This window comes from Choloepus didactylus, chromosome 3, assembly GCF_015220235.1.
Source record: "Choloepus didactylus isolate mChoDid1 chromosome 3, mChoDid1.pri, whole genome shotgun sequence".
Classification (NCBI taxonomy): domain Eukaryota; kingdom Metazoa; phylum Chordata; class Mammalia; order Pilosa; family Megalonychidae; genus Choloepus; species Choloepus didactylus.
This window is the reverse complement of record NC_051309.1, coordinates 94,920,435-94,944,637: the sequence shown is the minus strand read 5'-3', so window position 1 is coordinate 94,944,637 and position 24,203 is coordinate 94,920,435. Positions and strand designations below refer to the sequence as shown.

General features: G+C 37.2%; 1 protein-coding gene across 2 annotated transcripts in view; it reads right to left on the bottom strand.

Annotated features, from left to right (window-relative positions):
- Positions 1 to 2,650: 2,650 nt before the first annotated feature.
- The window catches only part of LOC119529632 (polycystin-2), a 66,518-nt gene continuing 44,965 nt past the window's right edge, over positions 2,651 to 24,203 (bottom strand). For both annotated transcript variants that reach the window (XM_037830228.1, XM_037830226.1), the window contains 7 exons: positions 23,095 to 23,215; positions 19,737 to 19,835; positions 9,384 to 9,505; positions 9,016 to 9,133; positions 7,509 to 7,672; positions 5,421 to 5,568; positions 2,651 to 4,901 (listed from right to left, as the gene is read on the bottom strand). In XM_037830228.1, the coding sequence (XP_037686156.1) occupies positions 4,665 to 4,901; positions 5,421 to 5,568; positions 7,509 to 7,672; positions 9,016 to 9,133; positions 9,384 to 9,505; positions 19,737 to 19,835; positions 23,095 to 23,215 (1,009 nt within the window). In that variant the 3' untranslated portion in view covers positions 2,651 to 4,664. The remainder of the gene's footprint in view (positions 4,902 to 5,420; positions 5,569 to 7,508; positions 7,673 to 9,015; positions 9,134 to 9,383; positions 9,506 to 19,736; positions 19,836 to 23,094; positions 23,216 to 24,203) is intronic.

The following is a 24,203-nucleotide window of genomic DNA, read 5'->3' as shown; positions in this document are numbered from 1 at the left end:
ATGTTCATGGTGAAAGGTGGTGTATGTTCAGTTCTTCCATTCCTCTAGGTGCAGTACAGCTCAAGGTGTGACCCACCATCTCAATTAGATGCCCTTGCCTTCTTACCACTTACATTTCATGATAAATGGACATTAATCATTTTTATTACCTCTTTGGCTGACTCTTTCCGAGAAGTATTAAATATTTCCTTTGATCAATACAAGAATCAGGAGTTCATAAGTTAAAAAGTACATTTGATTAATATGAAAAAGTAAAAACCTCAAGGAATTGAAAATTTTCATTTTTACCCATCTGTTATGTTTGAAGCAGTATGTATCCCAGAAAAGATCATGTTCTTTTAATCTATTCCTGTGGGTATAGACCTATTATAAGTGGGACCTTTTGATTAGGTTATTTCAACTGAGATGTGACCCACCTTTAAGGAGGAGTCCTTTAAAAGGAATGGAGTCCTTAACAAGAAGGAAAAAGAGAGAAAAAAACCCCAGAGAAGCTCAGAGAGGAAAAGAGCCCTACAAGCTGGGAAGCTGGGATAGAAGGACTTAAGGAAGCTCAGAGAGAAAGCTACAGAAAGAGCAGTGAGAAACTGAAAGTTACAGAACCTGGGGAAAAGGACCAGCAGATGCTGGCCCTGTGCCTCCCCATGTGACAGAGGTGTCCCAGATGCTGACAGCCCCTTTTCAGGGAGAAGGTATTGTCTTGTTGATGCTTTAATTTGGACATTTTTTGTGGCTTCAAAACTCTACATCTGTAAGTTAATAAATCCCCACTGTAAAAGCCAACTCATTTCTGGTATACTGCATTTCATCAGCTTTAGCAAGCTAAAGTATGGTCAAATTGGGAAATTTAAGTTTTAAGGATTTTTTTTTTTTCCTTTTTAGAGGTCAATGGCATCTTGCAATTTTTATAAAAGTGTTAGCTAAGTTTTATTGTCTTGAAACTTAATCCACTAAAAATTCTCCATAGTCTAAAGTTTTGAATATTGTCCTTTCTTTTTAAACCCTGAATCTTTAAAAGCCCTGTCTTTTGTGAGGCAATATTTGTGGTTTGGTAATTTTTTTATTTTCATGTTTAACTTTCTTTTATTATTTTTTTTGTAAAACCAAGGATTCCTTGTGTTGGCAGGGAGGGCAGATGGGCACTCATGTAATTTTGGTGGTTCTGTAAATTGGTATAACTGTTCAGGATGATCATTTGGCAATGTGTATCAATACCATGCATGCATCTTCATTAACCTAAATATTATGTTTCCAGAAAGCTATCGTAAAAAATAGCCAGATATATGAAAAAAACATTTGTCAAAGTATGTTTGTCACAGCATTATAGACAATAATGAAAAACTAGAATACCTAAATCTTTTCCAGAGGAGGGATTAATATGCTTTCATTAATTCATATCATGGGCCACTCTGTGGCCATTAAAAGAATCAGGATTTCATGGCATGTTTGTGACATAATATGAAATGGAAACAGCAGTACACAGAACTGCACAAGTAGTATGTTCCCAGTTTGAAATATATACTTTCACTGATTTATAGAAAAGACTTTTAAGTCCCTTTTTAGTTATCATTTGGCAACTTCCATTTCTTTTACTTAATTTTCAAATTTGAAATTGCTGAGAATTCCTTTCCTTTTTACAGATTCAACAGACCTTTCTTTATTGAGCAAGTCACTATGCTAAGCATACTACCTCCTTCCATTTGTAATGGATTTCCACTTTAAGGTACTTTCATAAATTCTCTTATTTTGTTTGTCAAGAGACGCCTGTGAGGCAGACAAGGTAAGTATTCATTTTCACATTTTACAAATGAGGAAATGGAAGCATCAGAGAAACTGGGCATGTGTATCAGATGATTTGTCATGATCATATGGGTGGTAAGTATAGCATGAAGACTGGAATCTTGGGCTGGTGCTATGTTCCCTTTACTTTATACTTTTCCCTGTTTTATGGGTGGTGTACAAAGAGAGTCATAATGTGGCATAACTCCAGGGGGAACTAGTTGCCTCATATTCTAAGGGAATGGACTCCCTTGGAGTTGAACCATGGTTATAGGTAATCGATACTGTGGGTATCTTGCCCATATACTTCGGGTCACACCACTTCAGTAACTTCCAACTGTCATGTTCTGCATCTTTTTGCCTGTATGCTTATTCAGAAGACAGGAAGAGCTGTTCTGTTCAGCAGAACTGCTAGAGAATTTCTATTGTCCAAGCCTTCTAACCAAAGACCAAGCTCCTTAGGTGGGACAAGTGTAAGGTGTGCACATCCCAATAGGATTCAGCTCCAGTGCCCTATAGTGGTAGCCAGCTTGATAACCCTTTACTGACCGCCTTCCCGTCCCTATCTTACTTCTCCACTCCACTATCTGTGTTGCCTACACCTGCCAAACCAACCCTCTGCACTGGCATCCTTGTCTCAAGATCTGCTTCTGAGAGCACTAAAAAAGACACCACACATGACAGCCCTGTATTTAAAAGTTAACTGGTTACCTGAAATGTGTATTTGGTGTATTAAACACAGAACAGTAAAGTGTCAGCTATGCTGTTTTGGGACACATAATGACAAGATGAATTTTTCATCACTTAGGTCTTTACCATTACTCTCATGATAAAAGGCAAATTACAAACTTAGGAAATAGAATACTCTTACATCTGCTTTTGTATCAAATCTTTATTAGGAAGTAAAGTGCTCAGTATTACACACTAACGAAATTCTTGATTGTTAAGAAAGACTTGCATATGTAATATCTTCTTAATATTACAATAATACCAATATTACTTAATGTTACCAATACAGAGAAGAATATGACAGGAAAGGGATGAGAAGGGAATTCTCTATAACTAAAAAGGAAAAGAAAGAAAAAAAAAACTTATTGGTAAAGAAAAGAGTTTTGCAAAAATTTACCTGTGAAATTAAAAACAGTATAAGTATAAGAAGATTTTCTAGTGACCATATTGATATATGGCACATGGTTGACACACATGGATACCACATAATGGCTGCACTTCAAATTGAAGTTTGTTTATATAGAACAACATGGTACACATACATAAATACACACACTCAAAATCCTTGCAATGTGAACTTTAGTACCTAGAAATAAAGAACTTGGGGTTGCATATTCAAAAGAAAGTGAGGATGGAGATGAAGCTGTGGGGAATAACTGTTAAGTAAACCCGATGTGTTTCACTGGAAGGCAGCCTAAACAGGGCTATTTGCTCGTTTTCACTAAAGAGTCAACCAACACGTACTACCAAATCAATGAACAATGCGGGAATTTAAAATAAAGCAATAAAAGAGTAGTTCTCTTTTTGATCAGTTTTCCAAGTGAGAGTTATTCACCAACACTGCATTCTCTCTTGCTTGTTCCATCAGCATGCATAAGGTCACCTTACTCAATATTTTTGAAAAGTAAGCTTTTTCCATTTTTTAAATTGAGAAATTGATTTTTTTCCCCATAAATTTGATGAGACTCACTCCTAGTGAAAAAAAAATGGCTACTAACTGAAACTTTGGCTGATACTTTCTGATAGTGGATGAATTTTTAATACTAAAACTTCCTTTTCATTAAATGCAACTCCATTTAGATGCTAAAGTTTAGTTTTGAAATACAAAATCAAAAATATTTGAGCTCTGTATTCTTAAAACTTTATAAAACCAAAACATTAGTTTTGTAATATTTCAATGTGAATTTCAAAACTTCCTTAAACATTTCTTTAAAATGTACATATTTGTAGAGTTCAAGCTTTCAGTGTACACCAAAAAGTTTAGGAAGTTGGGTCTCACTACATTGACTGTAACATTAGAATTCAGTTACAATTGAGTTAAGCCACATGGGAAAAAGAAAATATGGATAAATCTTGATTTATAGTAAACTAATTTTTAGAAAAGTCAAACTCAGTGACAACTTAGAGCTCCTTCCAACTCTTCTGTGTTATGGCTCAAGATGCTCTTTTAACCCATAATTCATCTTTTGTGGTTTTACTCAGGTCATTTCAAATGAGAGCCAAAATAATGTAAAAATTAGGTGATAATGGTTAGTCCCTCAGGTGATAGATATGATAAAATAACAAAAAGAGCATTGCATTTATCTTAACCGTTCATACAAATTCTAGTATAATGACTACATACCTTTCTATGGTTTGGGGTTCTTTTCCAACTTATCTTTTAGAAAAGTTTACCTCAGGAAGGTAGTTGAAATAAAAATCTCCTTTCTTAAAGGAAAGCTACCATGTATCAAGTCCATGAGCTAAGCCTGAGTGGAAAGGAATGCCCCTACTCTCTCTTCACACACTAGGCTAAAATGACAAGACTGATTTTCAGGATTGGAAATAAAACTCAGAAGCCTTTTGACAATTGTCTTTTAGCTTTAAAAGGCTACTTCATTGTCAACCGGGAAGAGTCAGTCATGGTAGTAATTGGGCAGACACCTCAATATACTTTACAAAGACTTTTTTTTTTTCTGTACTCAATATTTACACCTAGATTTCTTATATGAGAAAAGGAAAAAAAAAACTTCTTTGATCCACGGGCAAAGTTTATATAAAATAAATTAAAGTGCAGAAGAATAAACAAGCAGTCACAAAGGCCAGCATATGGTATAGGGCATATAAATAGTGTACTTGTTATGGTATTTCAGGACACACATACTAACACACATACTATGCTATACATCGATATTGGTGCCCCCGTTTCCACCTCCACCCTCTATGCCTTCTGTGGACTGAGAGGACGGGGGGCGGGAGCTGCGGGGGTGGGGCTGACCGTTTAGTCCCATTGGCACGCCCAAGCCATGACTTATTTGGGAAACTGCATCATCGGATTCCCAGCGTTCCAACTCTTCCCGCACTAGCCGTTCCATCTGTTCCCTGTGGATGTCACTGTCACGACCCAGTCTTTCATCCTAATAAAGGAAAAATAAAATAGGATGTTGGGAACTGAGTGATGCAGATATTTGTATGCAGAAATTGCATTAGGAAATTTTAAGACTGAATAATCTGTTTGTAGGTCATGTTGCCGTTTAGAGAATAAAATAGCAGTTCTCAAAATCACTAAGGTAATTTTCCCCGCTAATTCTATCCTCCAGATAAGGCAGGACCATCAATGTGGTGGAGTATTAAGAAACTAACATGTCTAGATTATCATTCGATCTGCAGTTGAGCTGCAGTTATAGAGAAATACAAAACTCTCAGATGAAAATTTACAAAATATGACTGCCCTGATAATTTATAGAATCAGAGGGTGCTTCTGTTTCAGAGAAAAACACAAATGAAAATGGAAATAACATTGTGAGATTCTACAAATAACTAATTTTTTCCCCCTTCTTTGGTAATTCAAATTGAAAGCAGTGTCAGGAAATGCATATTGCAGCGATAAATGCCCTGCTCAGTAGTCAGCAGTGTTGAAACCTGGGACCACTTACCTCAGCCACTCCCTCCAGCAGCCTGCCCAGCACCTCCCTTCTCTTCAGTTTGGCCTGCTCCATGATCTCCAGCTTCACTATCACAGCATCGATCTTGGACACGATGCTGCCGATGGAGTGCTCCATCCGGTCCACTCGCCTCACCAGGCTGCGGGAAACCATAATTGGGAGGACAAAGTCACCTGTCATCATCTTGGTAAATGGAAATGCTAAGGTTTTTCCTCAAACAAAATGACCACCTGAAACGCATTCTAAGTAATCTCAAACATTAAGAGATAGACTCCTACACTGCTGATGGGAGTGCTAACTGGCAAAACTTTTCAGCAAGTCAGCATTCTATCAGGTGTCTTAAAAATGTGTGCTTACCCCTTTGCTCAGATTTTCAATTCTTAGAAAAATCTGTAACGAAAAGTCGTGAAGTTTATGTGTGTGTTTTTTGGCTATAAGGATATTCACAAGAGTGCTGCTTATTAATAGGCACCACTGAAAATGTCTACATTAAACAATCAATAGGATATTGTTCAAATAAATACTGTTCATCTATATGATGGCATTCTAAGGAGACACCAGAAATGATATGGCGACAATATTTAATGACATAGAATGATGTTCCTAAAATATTAAGTACATCAAGTGGTTAGAAAATAGTACATTCACTTAATGATCTAATGATTCTGAATAAACAAAATTTTGTATAAATGTGAATATCTTAAACAGATAAAAACCTCTGGAATGTTGGCATGAGGGGCTCTGTGAACCCTCTCCCTAGTGGGGAAATATAACTGGTGAAAGTTATTAAAAACCCAAGCATTTAAAATCTCTTGAAGTATTCTTTGGGCAAACAGCAAATGAAGAAGCATTTATTTAAAAAAATTCACCAAGTTTCAGCAAATAGAGCGAGAGTCTGTGGTGTTTCAGTCATGACCCACTCCCTCTCCCCTGCCTCAGTTCAGTGACAGAAGCTCCACTCCAAGCAAGCGTGGCATGGAACAAAGGGCTCTGTCTCCATGGAGCTCCCAGCTGAGGGTTACCATAACTTCCTGGGAAGGGCAGGTTGTCAGCATTTATCACCACTCCTCCCCTTAGTTCCATGCTTTAGAAGCTCTAATCCAGACAAGAGCAACTAAGAGGATTGGGGCCCTTAAGAGCAATGGAGATTGGTAAGCAATCAAGATGAGGTTGGTAGTTTCAAAAGATCAACAGTTTAAACTGTGGGCCAGCTAGTTTACCAGAGATAGCTAAGAAAAGAGCACCTGGGGTCAGAACAAACCACAAAGACCGGCCTCAAAAACTACAAAGGGGATCTAATTTAATTGGATCAGACTGTACAGGAATTTATATCCCAGGGCTTTTTGAAAATAGAGCCATTTAGGTGGCAAACAGTTGGAACCTAACAGCTGGATGTAACACCACCAGTGGCAGGAGGCTTAAAAGAGGGATCAGAGGTAGTCAGTCAGTGGGAGCCCTGTTAGAGACCCCTGAGGGTGACTGTGTGTACCCCTTTGAAGAGGGACAGCAGGAGCTGCAAACTGTGGCAGAAACAGACTTCACTAAAAGGTAAACATGCAAACAACAACAGCTGTGTGAAATACACAATTCAATAATAATAGTAGGAGACTAATATCACACCTTAAAAAATGAATAGAACAACTAGGCAGAACATCAAGGAAACAGAAGACTTGAACAACACTGTAAACCAACTAGACCTAAAAAAACACACCAATCAACAATACCAGACCATACATTCTTCTCAAGTGCATATGGAACTTTCTCCAGTACAAACTGTATGCCAGGCCACGAAAACATACAAACAAATAGATAAATACAAGTAAACAGAAACACAAACACACAAATGTTAGTCATAGACATGTTTAGTTGGTGGGAATATGGGAAATTTTAATGTTTCTTTTGATTTTCATTAATTGTTGATTTTTTGATAAGACAATTACTTTTATAAAGAAAAACGAACAATAAAAGTTATAAAAAGGAGCCATAATTAGTAACAGGAAAGAGTGGATTGATATAAATGGGGGAAACTGCTTGGCCTCATGTGGACTCAACACAAATTCTGCAATTAATTACACTTACACTTGAAACTCTTCATAAGAAACCCCACTGGAGATGCTTCCTCTCCTTCTGGAGCTATGTCCACTGTCTTCATCATCATCCTCCTCAGAGTCATCCAGGCTTCGTGGGAAACTTCGGCTGCTCATGGGACGTGGTAAAGAGCTGTGATCCAGGTCCAGGTCCTCCTGAAGAACACAGGGTCACCAAATGAGGAGAAGGAATACTGAGCTCCCCCCAGACGCTTCAGTGAGGGCTTGGCAAGTAGGAAACGGGGTGTGCCATTTACTGGGATTTCTTTGTGATTAACACTGGATTATGATTCCACACTTTTCAAGTCCATGAACTGGCAAAATTGCAAAACAAATTTTAACAACCAGCAAGGAATTGCTAACCTTTTGTTTGGACAAGAAAGAACATGAAAAACACAACAAAGAAAAAAAGTAAATGACATACATTATAATGTGAATAACATGTTAAGAGCTCCAAAGTAGAGAAGGATGTAATCCCAGAATTTCAGACATGGTAACGACACAGAAGGATACAATAATTTTGACTAAATACAGCATTGGGAAAATTTATTCATTGCCTTCTTGTTCACACTGCACTATGGTAAAAACTTTGTCATCTACTAGCACTGGTCTGGGGAGTAGCATTTAGAAACTGCTGTTCTAGACCGTCTACTCATAGAAAAAGTGGCTTTTGTGTGTAACACTCACCTGTATTCTCTGTACCTAAATTACCATGGATTTGTTTTGTTCAACCTTGGTTTTGAAAGGTACTAATAAAGCTTTTAATTATTTTTTCTGATTATAAAAGCCCATTTCAGTTTACTTTTAACAACATTTTAATAAGTATTCATATAGAAGGCAATTGTTCATTTAAATGGTACTATAAATGTCAATTTTTATACAGCAACTAACTAATGAGAATAATTTTGTATCTCTCAGGAAATCCTGTTTTTTTCCCCCCACTCTCATGGACATTGTGAACTATGTCACCAATACTATGTCACCAATCAGGTTTCTCTTTCCAAGATGATCACTAGAAAGCTTAGGGTCAAATTTGCAGCCCAATTTTAATAAACATACGTGTTTTTATGGAATGCACTTCTTAGTTTCATTTACAATCGAGTTTTATATTTTCTCTTTTGTTGTGTTTTGATTCATTTATGCTAACTTAATGCATTTTCATATATTGTGTTATGTATCTTTTTGGAATAATCCAGGATACTAATCCATAAACTCATTAGAAGCATTTACTAAACTAGTCGGATAATTTTACTGTAAAACCGCAGCTCTACTATGCTTTCATAGCACTTTGTACATGATATTAAAGTTACCTAATGTTTGTCTTCTCCATTAGATTATCAGGGGCTCTGACATAAGGGTAGGGACTGTGTGTGTTTGTGTGTGTATGTATGAGAGAGACAGAAAGAGAGAAAGAGAGACTCTCAATAGTGCACCACTTAGGATGGTGTTTGATACATTATGGGAACTGAATTGAATCACGTTGTCTTAACTGGACCCACCCTCTCTTTTTCCAAGTCATCTCTCATCTGCTGGTGCTCATGTTCGGTCAGTTCTTGGTCTCCATCTTGGTCATATTTTGTGAATATTGCCTCAATCTCTGCATCAGTATGGCCCTTCCTGAAATCATTGAGAGGATACCAATGAATTTATTCATATACGTGGTCCAACCCAAACGCAGAGACATCAAAATGCAGTAGAAAGGAGAAAGCTGAATGGGGCCCTCCCCTTACAATATGAGTCAAGAAGACACCCACCTCTGAAAAAAAAGTGTCTCTCTATGAACAGGTGGGACAGAAATACCCTTATCACCAAGAATTTATTTTTTGAAGCAGGGATTTCTCAGGGCCTCAGGGAGCATGATTCTCACCCTTTGAGATCTTGTCGAAGTTCATCAAAGTTTAACTTGCCTCCCCCTTGCCGCAGACTCTCTGAAATGTCATCCACAGTATTTTTTTTCAGTTTTAGTTTGACCAAGGCTCTATGGTATCCCTATTGAAAAAAAATTTGGTTTATTCTTATTTTGCATTTGCTTTATATTCAGTTTACTGTAGTTACTAGAACCATAACAGTACACGGCATAAGTTGGCTATTCAACATGTATGTGTTGAATGAATGAGTAAACATATCCTGAGATCTCCATAAAACTCCTGCAGAAAAGTTAGATGGATATAGTCAGAGCCTTTCAATAAATCAAGAAGAACTAAAGGTATTTTGCTTATATGTGCATTCGAGTTCAGATGACAGAAATGAAAATCATGACATGTTCTACAGCTGGCAGCCTCAGAGTATGTAGGACTACGAAATAGTTCTTAAGAAATCATAGTCATAGCCTAAATATTTACTCCCTATATTATCTCATAGTCCCTAATTTCCTTACATGGGTTTAAAATATGTAAGAAAAAAAAATTTCTGTGAAACACGGATGAGAATTTTTCACTACAAACTACAAACAGGACCCACTTTGCATAGTAGTGTAGGGCTGTAAAAATGACTGTGCAGGGGGGCAAGATGGAAGACTGGTGAGCTGTATGTTTTAGTTACTCCTCCAGGAAAGTAGGTAGAAAGCCAGGAACTGCGTGGACTGGACACCACAGAGCAATCTGTCTTTGGGCATACTTCATACAACACTCATGAAAATGTCGAACTGCTGAGATCAGCGAAATCTGTAAGTTTTTGCGGCCAGGGGACCCGCGCCCCTCCCTGCCAGGCTCAGTCCCGTGGGAGGAGGGGCTGTCATCTCCGGGAAGGAGAAGGGAAAACTGCAGTGGCTGCTCTTATCGGAAACTCATTCTACTGATCCAGACTCCAACCATAGATAGACAGAGACCAGACACCAGAGAATCTGTGAGCAGCCAGCCCAGCAGAGAGGAGACAGGCATAGAAAAAAAAAAACAACACGAAAAACTCCAAAATAAAAGCAGAGGATTTTTAGAGTTCTGGTGAACACAGGAAGGGGAAGGGCGGAGCTCAGGCCCTAAGGCGCATATGGAAATCCCGAAGAAAAGCCGATCCCTCTGCCCTGTGGACCTTTCCTTAATGGCCCTGGTTGCTTTGTCTCTTAGCATTTCAATAACCCATTAGATCTCTGAGGAGGACCCTTTTTTTTTTTTTTTTTTTTTTTTTAATCCTTTTTTCTTTTTCTAAAACAATTACTCTAAGAAGCCCAATACAGAAAGCTTCAAAGACTTTCAATTTGGGCATGTCAAGTCAAGAGCAGAACTAAGAGAGCTCTGAGACAAAAGGCAATAATTCAGTGGCGGAGAAAATTCACTAAACACCACAACTTCCCAAGAAAACGGGGGTGTCCGCTCACAGCCACCATCCTGGTGGACAGGAAACACTCCTGCCCATCGCCAGCCCCATAGCCCAGAGCTGCCCCAGACAACCCAGTGTGACGGAAGGGCTTCAAATAACAGGCACACACCACAAAACTGGGCGTGGACATTAGCCTTCCCTGCAACCTCAGCTGATTGTCCCAGAGTTGGGAAGGTGGAGCAGTGTGAATTAACAAAGCCCCATTCAGCCATCATTTGAGCAGACTGGGAGCCTCCCTACACAGCCCAGCAGCCCAGAACTGCCCTGAGGGGACGGCACTCACCTGTGACATAGCACAGTCATCCCTCAACAGAGGACCCGGGGTGCACAGCCTGGAAGAGAGGCCCACTTGCAAGTCTCAGGAGCCATACGCCAATACCAAGGACTTGTGGGTCAGTGGCAGAGACAAACTGTGGCAGGACTGAACTGAAGGATTAGACTATTGCACCAGCTTTAAAACTCTAGGATCACCAGGGAGATTTGATTGTTAGGGCCACCCCCCCTCCCCGACTGCCCAGAAACACGCCCCACATACAGGGCAGGCAACACCAACTACACACGCAAGCTTGGTACACCAATTGGGCCCCACAAGACTCACTCCCCCACTCACCAAAAAGGCTAAGCAGGGGAGAACTGGCTTGTGGAGAACAGGTGGCTCGTGGACGCCACCTGCTGGTTAGTTAGAGAAAGCGTACTCCACGAAGCTGTAGATCTGATAAATTAGAGATAAGGACTTCAATAGGTCTACAAACCCTAAAAGAACCCTATCGAGTTCAGCAAATGCCACGAGGCCAAAAACAACAGAAAATTATAAAGCATATGAAAAAACCAGACGATATGGATAACCCAAGCCCAAGCACCCAAATCAAAATACCAGAAGAGACACAGCACCTAGAGCAGCTACTCAAAGAACTAAAGATGAACAATGAGACCATAGTACGGGATATGAAGGAAATCAAGAAGACTCTAGAAGAGCATAAAGAAGACATTGCAAGACTAAATAAAAAAATGGATGATCTTATGGAAATTAAAGAAACTGTTGACCAAATTAAAAAGATTCTGGACACTCATAGTACAAGACTAGAGGAAGTTGAACAATGAATCAGTGACCTGGAAGATGACAGAATGGAAAATGAAAGCATAAAAGAAAGAATGGGGAAAAAAATTGAAAAAATCGAAATGGACCTCAGGGATATGATAGATAATATGAAACGTCCGAATATAAGACTCATTGGTGTCCCAGAAGGGGAAGAAAAGGGTAAAGGTCTAGGAAGAGTATTCAAAGAAATTGTTGGGGAAAACTTCCCAAATCTTCTAAACAACATAAATACACAAATCATAAATGCTCAGCGAACTCCAAATAGAATAAATCCAAATAAACCCACTCCGAGACATATACTGATCACACTGTCAAACACAGAAGAGAAGGAGCAAGTTCTGAAAGCAGCAAGAGAAAAGCAATTCACCACATACAAAGGAAACAGCATAAGACTAAGTAGTGACTACTCAGCAGCCACCATGGAGGCAAGAAGGCAGTGGCACGATATATTTAAAATTCTGAGTGAGAAAAATTTCCAGCCAAGAATACTTTATCCAGCAAAGCTCTCCTTCAAATTTGAGGGAGAGCTTAAATTTTTCACAGACAAACAAATGCTGAGAGAATTTGCTAACAAGAGACCTGCCCTACTGGAGATACTAAAGGGAGCCCTACAGACAGAGAAACAAAGACAGGACAGAGAGACTTGGAGAAAGGTTCAGTACTAAAGAGATTCGGTATGGGTACAATAAAGGATATTAATAGAGAGAGGGGAAAAATATGGCAAACATAAACCAAAGGATAAGATGGCTGATTCAAGAAATGCCTTCACAGTTATAACGTTGAATGTAAATGGATTAAACTCCCCAATTAAAAGATACAGATTCGCAGAATGGATCAAAAAAAATGAACCATCAATATGTTGCATACAAGAGACTCATTTTAGACATAGGGACACAAAGAAACTGAAAGTGAAAGGATGGAAAAAAATATTTCATGCAAGCTACAGCCAAAAGAAAGCAGGTGTAGCAATATTAATCTCAGATAAAATAGACTTCAAATGCAGGGATGTTTTGAGAGACAAAGAAGGCCACTACATACTAATAAAAGGGGCAATTCAGCAAGAAGAAATAACAATCGTAAATGTCTATGCACCCAATCAAGGTGCCACAAAATACATGAGAGAAACACTGGCAAAACTAAAGGAAGCAATTGATGTTTCCACAATAATTGTGGGAGACTTCAACACATCACTCTCTCCTATAGATAGATCAACCAGACAGAAGACCAATAAGGAAATTGAAAACCTAAACAATCTGATAAATGAATTAGATTTAACAGACATCTACAGGACATTACATCCCAAATCACCAGGATACACATACTTTTCTAGTGCTCACGGAACTTTCTCCAGAATAGATCATATGCTGGGACATAAAACAAGCCTCAATAAATTTAAAAAGATTGAAATTATTCAAAGCACATTCTCTGACCACAATGGAATACAATTAGAAGTCAATAACCATCAGAGACTTAGAAAATTCACAAATACCTGGAGGTTAAACAACACACTCCTAAACAATCAGTGGGTTAAAGAAGAAATAGCAAGAGAAATTGCTAAATATATAGAGACGAACGAAAATGAGAACACAACATACCAAAACCTATGGGATGCAGCAAAAGCAGTGCTAAGGGGGAAATTTATAGCACTAAACGCATATATTAAAAAGGAAGAAAGAGCCAAAATCAAAGAACTAATGGATCAACTGAAGAAGCTAGAAAATGAACAGCAAACCAATCCTAAACCAAGTACAAGAAAAGAAATAACAAGGATTAAAGCAGAAATAAATGACATAGAGAACAAAAAAAACAATAGAGAGGATAAATATCACCAAAAGTTGGTTCTTTGAGAAGATCAACAAGATTGACAAGCCCCTAGCTAGACTGACAAAATCAAAAAGAGAGAAGACCCATATAAACAAAATAATGAATGAAAAAGGTGACATAACTGCAGATCCTGAAGAAATTAAAAAAATTATAAGAGGATATTATGAACAACTGTATGGCAATAAACTGGACAATGTAGAAGAAATGGACAATTTCCTGGAAACATATGAACAACCTAGACTGACCAGAGAAGAAATAGGAGAACTCAACCAACCCATCACAAGCAAAGAGATCCAATCAGTCATCAAAAATCTTCCCACAAATAAATGCCCAGGGCCAGATGGCTTCACAGGGGAATTCTACCAAACTTTCCAGAAAGAACTGACACCAATCTTACTCAAACTCTTTCAAAACATTGAAGAAAATGGAACACTACCTAACTCATTTTATGAAGCTAACATCAATCTAATACCAAAACCAGGCAAAGATGTTACAAAAAAGGAAAACTACCGGCCAATCTCCCTAATGAATATAGATGCAAAAATCCTCAACAAAATACTTGCAATTCGAATCCAAAGACACATTAAAAAAATCATACACCATGACCAAGTGGGGTTCATTCCAGGCATGCAAGGATGGTTCAACATAAGAAAAACAATCAATGTATTACAACACATTAAAAACTCGAAAGGGAAAAATCAATTGATCATCTCAATAGATGCTGAAAAAGCATTTGACAAAATCCAACATCCCTTTTTGATAAAAACACTTCAAAAGGTAGGAATTGAAGGAAACTTCCTCAACATGATAAAGAGCATATATGAAAAACCCACAGCCAGCATAGTACTCAATGGTGAGAGACTGAAAGCCTTCCCTCTAAGATCAGGAACAAGACAAGGATGCCCGCTGTCACCACTGTTATTCAACATTGTGCTGGAAGTGCTAGCCAGGGCAATCCGGCAAGACAAAGAAATAAAAGGCATCCAAATTGGAAAAGAAGAAGTAAAACTGTCATTGTTTGCAGACAATATGATCTTATATCTAGAAAACCCTGAGAAATCGATGATACAGCTACTAGAGCTAATAAACAAATTTAGCAAAGTAGCGGGATACAAGATTAATGCACATAAGTCAGTAATGTTTCTATATGCTAGAAATGAACAAACTGAAGAGACACTCAAGAAAAAGATACCATTTTCAATAGCAACTAAAAAAATCAAGTACCTAGGAATAAACTTAACCAAAGATGTAAAAGACCTATACAAAGAAAACTACATAACTCTACTAAAAGAAATAGAAGGGGACCTTAAAAGATGGAAAAATATTCCATGTTCATGGATAGGAAGGCTAAATGTCATTAAGATGTCAATTCTACCCAAACTCATCTACAGATTCAATGCAATCCCAATCAAAATTCCAACAACCTACTTTGCAGACTTGGAAAAGCTAGTTATCCAATTTATTTGGAAAGGGAAGATGCCTCGAATTGCTAAAGACACTCTAAAAAAGAAAAACGAAGTGGGAGGACTTACACTCCCTGACTTTGAAGCTTATTATAAAGCCACAGTTGCCAAAACAGCATGGTACTGGCACAAAGATAGACATATAGATCAATGGAATCAAATTGAGAATTCAGAGATAGACCCTCAGATCTTTGGCCGACTGATCTTTGATAAGGCCCCCAAAGTCACTGAACTGAGCCATAATGGTCTTTTCAACAAATGGGGCTGGGAGAGTTGGATATCCATATCCAAAAGAATGAAAGAGGACCCCTATCTCACCCCCTACACAAAAATTAACTCAAAATGGACCAAAGATCTCAATATAAAAGAAAGTACCATAAAACTCCTAGAAGATAATGTAGGAAAACATCTTCAAGACCTTGTATTAGGCGGCCACTTCCTAGACTTTACACCAAAAGCACAAGCAACAAAAGAAAAAATAGATAAATGGGAACTCCTCAAGCTTAGAAGTTTCTGCACCTCAAAGGAATTTCTCAAAAAGGTAAAGAGGCAGCCAACTCAATGGGAAAAAATTTTTGGAAACCATGTATCTGACAAAAGACTGATATCTTGCATATACAAAGAAATCCTACAACTCAATGACAATAGTACAGACAGCCCAATTATAAAATGGGCAAAAGATATGAAAAGACAGTTCTCTGAAGAGGAAATACAAATGGCCAAGAAACACATGAAAAAATGTTCAGCTTCACTAGCTATTAGAGAGATGCAAATTAAGACCACAATGAGATACCATCTAACACCGGTTAGAATGGCTGCCATTAAACAAACAGGAAACTACAAATGCTGGAGGGGATGTGGAGAAATTGGAACTCTTATTCACTGTTGGTGGGACTGTATAATGGTTCAGCCACTCTGGAAGTCAGTCTGGCAGTTCCTTAGAAAACTAGATATAGAGCTACCATTCGATCTGGCAATTGCACTTCTCGGTATATACCCGGAAGATCGGAAAGCAGTGACACGAACAGATATCTGCACGCCAATGTTCATAGCAGCATTATTCACAATTGCCAAGAGATGGAAACAACCCAAATGTCCTTCAACAGATGAGTGGATAAATAAAATGTGGTATATACACACGATGGAATACTACGCGTCAGTAAGAAGAACGATCTCATGAAACATATGACAACATGGATGAACCTTGAAGACATAATGCTGAGTGAAATAAGCCAGGCACAAAAAGAGAAATATTATATGCTACCACTAATGTGAACTTTGAAAAATGTAAAACAAATGGTTTATAATGTAGAATGTAGGGGAACTAGCAGTAGAGAGTAATTAAGGAAGGGGGAACAATAATCCAAGAAGAACAGATAAGCTTTTTAACGTTCTGGGGATGCCCAGAAATGACTATGGTCTGTTAATTTCTGATGGATATAGTAGGAACAAGTTCACAGAAAGGTTGCTATATTATGTAACTTTCTTGGGGTAAAGTAGGAACATGTTGGAATTTAAGCAGTTATCTTAGGTTAGTTGTCTTTTTCTTACTCCCTTGTTATGGTCTCTTGGAAATGTTCTTTTATTGTATGTTTGTTTTCTTTTTAACTTTTTTTTTCATACAGTTGATTTAAAAAGAAGGGAAAGTTAAAAAAAAAAAAAAAGAAAAACAAGGAAAAAAAAAGATGTAGTGCCCCCTTGAGGAGCCTGTGGAGAATGCAGGGGTATTGGCCTACCCCACCTCCATGGTTGCTAACATGACCACAGACATAGGGGACTGGTGGTTTGATGGGTTGAGCCCTCTACCATAAGTTTTAGCCTTGGGAAGACGGTTGCTGCAAAGGAGAGGCTAGGCCTCCCTATGGTTGTGCCTAAGAGCCTCCTCCCGAATGCCTCTTTGTTGCTCAGATGTGGCCCTCTCTCTCTGGCTAAGCCAACTTGAAAGGTGAAATCACTGCCCTCCCCCCTACGTGGGATCAGACACCCAGGGGACTGAATCTCCCTGGCAACGTGGAATATGACTCCCAGGGAGGAATGTAGACCCGGCATAGTGGGACGGAGAACATCTTCTTGACCAAAAGGGGGATGTGAAAGGAAATGAAATAAGCTTCAGTGGCAGAGAGATTCCAAAACGAGCCGAGAGGTCACTCTGGTGGGCACTCTTACGCACACTTTAGACAGCCCTTTTTAGGTTCTAAAGAATTGGGGTAGCTGGTGGTGGATACCTGAAACTATCAAACTACAACCCAGAACCCATGAATCTCGAAGACAGATGTATAAAAATGTAGCTTATGAGGGGTGACAGTGGGATTGGGAAAGCCATAAAGACCACACTCCACTTTGTCTAGTTTATGGATGGATGAGTAGAAAAATAGGGGAAGGAAACAAACAGACAAAGGTACCCAGTGTTCTTTTTTACTTCAATTGCTCTTTTTCACTCTAATTATTATTCTTGTTATTCTTGTGTGTGTGCTAATGAAGGTGTCAGGGATTGATTTAGGTGATGAATGTACAACTATGTAATGGTACTGTAAACAATCGAAAGTACGATTTGTTTTGTATGACTGCATGGTATGTGAATATATCTCAATAAAATGATTAAAAAAAAATAACTGTGCAATCTGAGACAGTGCAAAGTATTCTTAATAGTCAATGGAAGAAAATATGATTGTTTCATGACCTTTAAACATTTTTGTCAAAATGTTAAAAACTTCCTTACAGTAAGTTAAACGAAAAAAAACGGTAAAACCAGTATGTTTATTTAGTACACTGAAATATAAATGTTAGAAACACTGAGAATTAAAGTGTTTTATTTCTTTGTAAAAAGCTTATCAAAAGTGGTTGAAATGGTGCTTGCCTTCTTACTGTGTAACTGCTTGTATGCAGTGAGCATCTTTTCTATGCCTTGGCAAACTGTCATACTCCTTTCTAAGGCTGGATTAGTTCACAGTATTTAATCCCTTGTGCTTTCAATGTTGAGACATATCTCTAAAATTTCCTCTAATGGGAAGTTTTTTTTTGCCAGCATCACTTCCTCTGAGACATCTTCATCCTTTTTGCTGAAATCACTTTTCTCAAAAAGTTTGCCTTTACTAAGTTCTTCTGGCCGCAGATTTAGAGTCTCTCAAATGGCAGCTCCATCAGCATTCCCATGGTTGGCTATTTCCTTTACAAATCTGTCTATATTCAATTGAAAGTTCATTTCCTTATCACTTTTTGTCTCTTTGCTGTACTTTCATCTTTGCTGGCTAATTCTTTTTCTCGATGATTTGATTTTTGTAAGATGTCATGTGGGTTTATTACTGTGAGACAAGGAGGTCACACAACTTCACACTTGGCTGTTTACAGGTGGACTGACCAAGAGATGCCTGGTAACCGATCACCAACAGACTTTGTAAGAAGTGCCGTGATTGGTCACCGATCAGGATGTGCATCTGTTATTTATGCAGTGATACATGGACTGAAGAGTTAGCTGTGAAGTTTGTACTTTCTGCTATTATTCACAGTTAATATACAGTGATAACTGAAATTTGAACCAGGTTTGTGGGGGACTAACTAAATCTCAGTAACAGAAATCCATATATATCAGAAGCATGCAAAGTGAGGAATACCTGAATATACACAGATTTGCTTAAATGTAATAAAATGTTTGACAGAATTCAGGATAACATGAGCCTGAAGTTTTTTGCAAATAGATAAAAATAAGAACAAAGTAATTTGTTTTAAGAAGCTGAAGTTCTCTGGTATAACATGCTTCACAGACATCATATTCCCATGCTTGAACCAACAGAAAAACATTATCATTAAGGAGCCACCGTATACTAGCAAAATGATAGTAGGGAAAAAGCTGTGTACTTTAAATATAGTGATGTGTTCTGCGCAGTTTTAAACTTTAAACCAAATAAAGAAGTTACATTGAGAAGAAGATCAAAGCTGGCCAACTTTTCTGTCCCACCCTTCTATTTAACAATTAACTACATCTTGAGAGGGTACATTAGTAAACAGTCTCAGGCCCACTTGCTAACTCTGAATTCATGGACCTTTTCCTTGGATTATTTAAAAACCTTTCCTGAAAGGGCAAGCATAAAGGTGATGACTAAGTATCTTCCTCTTCAACTTTTTTATTTCTTTTTTTAAAATGGTAATTGAAATAGAAGAGGTGGGAGGATCTTTATATAATTTACCCTTTCAGTTTATTTTGATCTCTGGGTTTCCAAGGGAGAGTCAACTAAAGGAGGTGTCAAAACAAATAAAGGTGATTAAAACAGCAGATTTGAACCTAAAAGTCAAGAGATTACTGAGAATTTAATTCCAGGGCTGGGAAGGATTCCCAGAATTTATGTCCTATGTATCTATCATGCCTTCAAGAGAGAGTACACTTAAATTATTCCAAAAATATAGTAATCTACTCTTTATTTTAAACAGTTACAGGGGATCAATACTGATTTGGAAATCTGTCCAAAACAAGCCTCATTTTATGTGGGAAATAAAATAATTCTGAGATTAGGGCTTCTCATACCTTTTTGATAAGATCTGAGAGTTCCATTTCAGCTTTCTGTTGTGCCAAATCAGATTTAACTTCTGAGTAAGTATCATTGATGATGGCCAAAAACATATTCTGTTTGTAAATCAAAAGGAAGTAGAGATTAAAGAAAGAAACTATATTTTGTAAACCTCAATCCAAATATCTGACATATGCCTTTTTGTACACCTTTTCTGTATTCTGAGTGTTTTAAGACATCATGAAGTAATAGTTTTGTTACCCAACCTTTTGGGAAAATTATTTTCTCCATTAAATCAAGGCCAAGGAAAATATATACTATAACTTACTGTCACAAAGACATATATGATATTTTGCAAATAGAGACACAAATGAAATATAACAAAATACTAATGTACTCATTTATGAGTGGGCACATGATTGTATTCTTTTGTTTATCTATTATTTTGTACACTTTTTTACAACTTTCATAAACTGCTATAGGTGTAGAACTCTAAAAAGCTCTTCAAATTTCAATCGGCAAAACAGAAAAGTAGAATTCTATACCAATTTCAGTATTATTGTTTTAGAGCACTATAAGATTCACAAAGAATATTCCAAAGAGTTGAAAAGAGCTATTTAAAAACTTAATTGTGCTTAAAATACACTCAAAAATAATTAATAGGAATACTAAGGCCTAGGAAGACGACTGTCAAGATATGCTTAGTGGATAAAACATAGACGTTGGAGTCAGGCAAACTTGGGTTTCACCCTCGGGAATGCCAAGACTATGCTAGTTAGCCTTTCTAAACCTCAATTTAATTTCCTTTTATTAGGTAGCTTTGCATCCATAATATAAGAAACATAATGGTGAGGATTATCATAAATTATTATTATAAATAATTGTGAAGATTAATGAGATAGTCTATGCCAAGTGCCTAGGACAGGGCCTGATACATAGTAAGTGCTATATAATATAAAATTATTATAGTCAATAAGGATTAGGTTTTTTTCCTGACTTTTCCCATCCTCAGTACTAACGGTTTGTATTTTAACATGGTTTGTATTTCCAAGAGACTTTCTAGAAGCACAGCACCTAATAGACCAGATCAGATCCCTCTTCTGCATACTCGCCCTTTGTTTTTCCTTTTCAGTACCTAACTATGGTCTATAACCAAACAGTTGTGTATTTGATTGTGCCTGTTTTCTTCATAAGTCTGTGGAATCTTCATGAGTGCAGGTTTAGTCTCTATTTTTCTTACCTTTGTATCTCCAGTATCCAGCACACTGCCTGGAACACAGTGGCTCAGTAAATACTCACTGAATGACTGAATGGATGAACAAATGAGGGTTCTATTATTTTACTGGGCTATACACTACACATCTCTACAAATGAAGGAGGAATATTGTTTAAGAATATGTAGTGAAATGAAAACAGAATATAGAGTATGTGTAAGTTCCTGGCCTGACACTCAATTCCAGGGGCAGATAATTGCCTTTGGAGTAGCCTCTCCCACCTCGCTCCTCCCAACCCAACGTCTAATGTTCTATTCTTGCTTCCAAATGGCTGCTGACTATGGCCTGCAAGTGTCTTTAGTTGAAGTAGGCTAACATATTTAATTCTGAAAAACAGAAAGTGGCTGAGTAAGGCACTTGAAGGTGTGGGGAAAGTAAGTTCACTTCACCCTCTCCTCTCCACCCTGTCTCACAAGGTTCACTCAATTGCCAGATGATGTCTGCACTAGGAGCTCTTTCCCTGTTGATGCTTCCTTGGACCTTTGCTTCCTGGCTCAGCTGGGCCACCTCAGGCCACAGTGGCTTCTTATTACGCAGGGGCAACAAATTAACACCTGGCAGTCAGCCTGGAATGCACTCAGCTTGTCATTTCCTAATAAGAAAGGTCTGTACTGACAGAGCCTTCTCTCTCTCTGAAATTGGGTGGTGGTGGGGAGGGCAATTCTTTTCTGTGCAGCACAGTTGTGTGTTATTTTAGTATAAAAACAAAACTAAGCTTCTTTTCATGTTCTGATGATTGATTTGATAAAATGATTAAATACTCTAGAAGGAGCTGCCTACTAAATGAAAACATTTAAATGAGTCCACATTTGAGCATTTCAAATTGCCACAATTATGTTTCTCATTTGCTGGTTTGACACTAAGAAAATCAAGGTGGCCTAAGGTCAACTAAAGGGTGACAGCTGCAGAACTCTCAATTCTTGGTTTTTGCTTTCTCCTTAAGAGATTCAGGTGCTCCAGAATCCAAACTACTACCAATGTCAAAGGATAACAAAGGCATCCCTCTATTTTTTTCTTTAATATATTAATTGGACATAGAAATATAACAGGCTAAGCCATAACATGTGCACAAAGCAAGATACAAAATGGATTCGCATGATATTCCTGACCCTTTCAGTCCTATTAAAGTATGTCTAATAGTTAACCAATAAATACCATACACCTATCTAGTAATATCTAGACCAACTTCGGAGATATTCCACTGACTTAGTGAAAATGTGAGCATTCAAACTTAGCACAAAGGATCTTCAAAAAATCTATTTAAAATGGAACTATTTTGTTATTTTCTTAAGATGATGGTTTGTGTAGGAAAATCTTAAATGTTGCTATTTAGATGAAAAATATGTATTGCCTAAGTTAAGAGAAGTTAATTTAGTATTTTCCCAGGGATAAATGAATGTATAAATGTTGAGACAAAGAGCAAAATGCCTTAACAAAACAAAACAAAACAAAAATGACATAGGGCAAAAATCAACAGAAACAACAGAAAACAAAATATTTTTGAAAATAAATTATAAAGCAATTTCCATTTATTGTTAGATTTAGGTTTCAATTTAATATTTAATATCCTTTGCAGGCAATCTCTAAATGCTTTAAATAGGAATAAATTAAACCAGAATATTTTAATCTCGATAAGGAATAATTCACTCAAATTTTACTCTTGAAATCCTGGATCTAGTTTGATTTATCAGTTCTTATTTTTTAAAAAGGAAGGAAGAAAGAAATGCAAAGTCATGCTAGCAAGTGAATACGAAAGCGCTGACACTTGTGTTTAAAAAGCTGTTAAGCATATGTTACCCCTTAGACAAAAAACTATTTTATGCAACTACATCTGTATGTGATTGATTTTTATTTTTTTATTTTTTTTGCATTGAATATACATTTATACAGAGAAATCAGAGTCTATGGAAAAGATATATGGTTAAAGCTTAAAACTGTGATGCAACTGAAAAGTAAAATAAAATCAGTTTTCTAATATCTACATTTTTCTACTTCCTGGGTCTTTATGTAAAATGATAGGAGATACAGTGTGAAAAAAAAAAGATGCTAATTTATGAACATAAAGTTTAAATCACTTCACTATAAACAAAAATGTACATACCAAAAGAATGAAGAACATAAAGAACACAAAGGTAGTGAAATAAATTGGTCCCAAAATTCTATTAGCTTCCTCAATCTCTGCAAAGTTCACATCGCCCAAAATGATACGGAATTGAGTGAAACTATAAAAACAAAATGCCAAAACACAAATCAAAAAATGTCCAGCTGTTGCTTTAACATTTCTTAAAGATGACTTTTCATTTTGGACCATTTTAACAATGTAGATGACTGACAAATAATAGAAAATTCTCAGTCCTTTTTGACAACTCTTGCTATTAATATCAACAACTGAAAATTTCTGGAATAAAAATAATATTCTTTCATGGAAAATATATTATTTTCTTTGGTTAAAAAGAAAATGTAAAGTTTTACAGAGCTATTGTTAGATGACTTATAAAGACATCAGCTATAAGATTTCAGCACTTATTCTGGGTAAAACATGGTTACTCTAAATCTTCACAATTGTCACCCTGGCTCTGAATTTAAAATCTATCTTTTTTTTTTTTTTTTTTTTAATGATCTTTTAGGAGGGTAGCCAAAATTGTATGTGTTCAAAGATCCAATATTCTCAGGTGTACTCGAAGTGGGATTCAAAGTGGCCAGGTGTTGCCAAAGCTGGGTCTTAGTAAAAACATTTTCGCCCCTGACTTTTATTGAACTTCAACATTAAGTAGGAATCCTCCATATACAAAGCCCTGTTAACTTCCATGATCATGACCTTCTCCTTTCCTGACTCCTTTCTACATGGTGTGAAAATCTGATACTGGCTACTTTTTTGTTTTTAATATCACATTTAGAAACTTGGGAAAAAAGAAGGCTGAAAGTTCCTGTACTGGTCTGAGTTTATCCTTAGAATATTAGAAATACCAGATTCTTTTTCTTAGAAAATAACTTGAAATTCAAAATATATGGCAACAATATTCAATAGGAATATAAGTATAGGCAAACAGCTTTTTAAAAGCTACCATCCACATTTGGTGCCAAGACACCTCGGTCTTTGGAATAGTGGTGGTTCATTAGGGCTATTCTACTATATCTTACAAGTTTACAGGTTTGCTACCTTAAGCAACAGCATTCCAGAATGTCATATTGCCTTTGCACTGGTGGGCT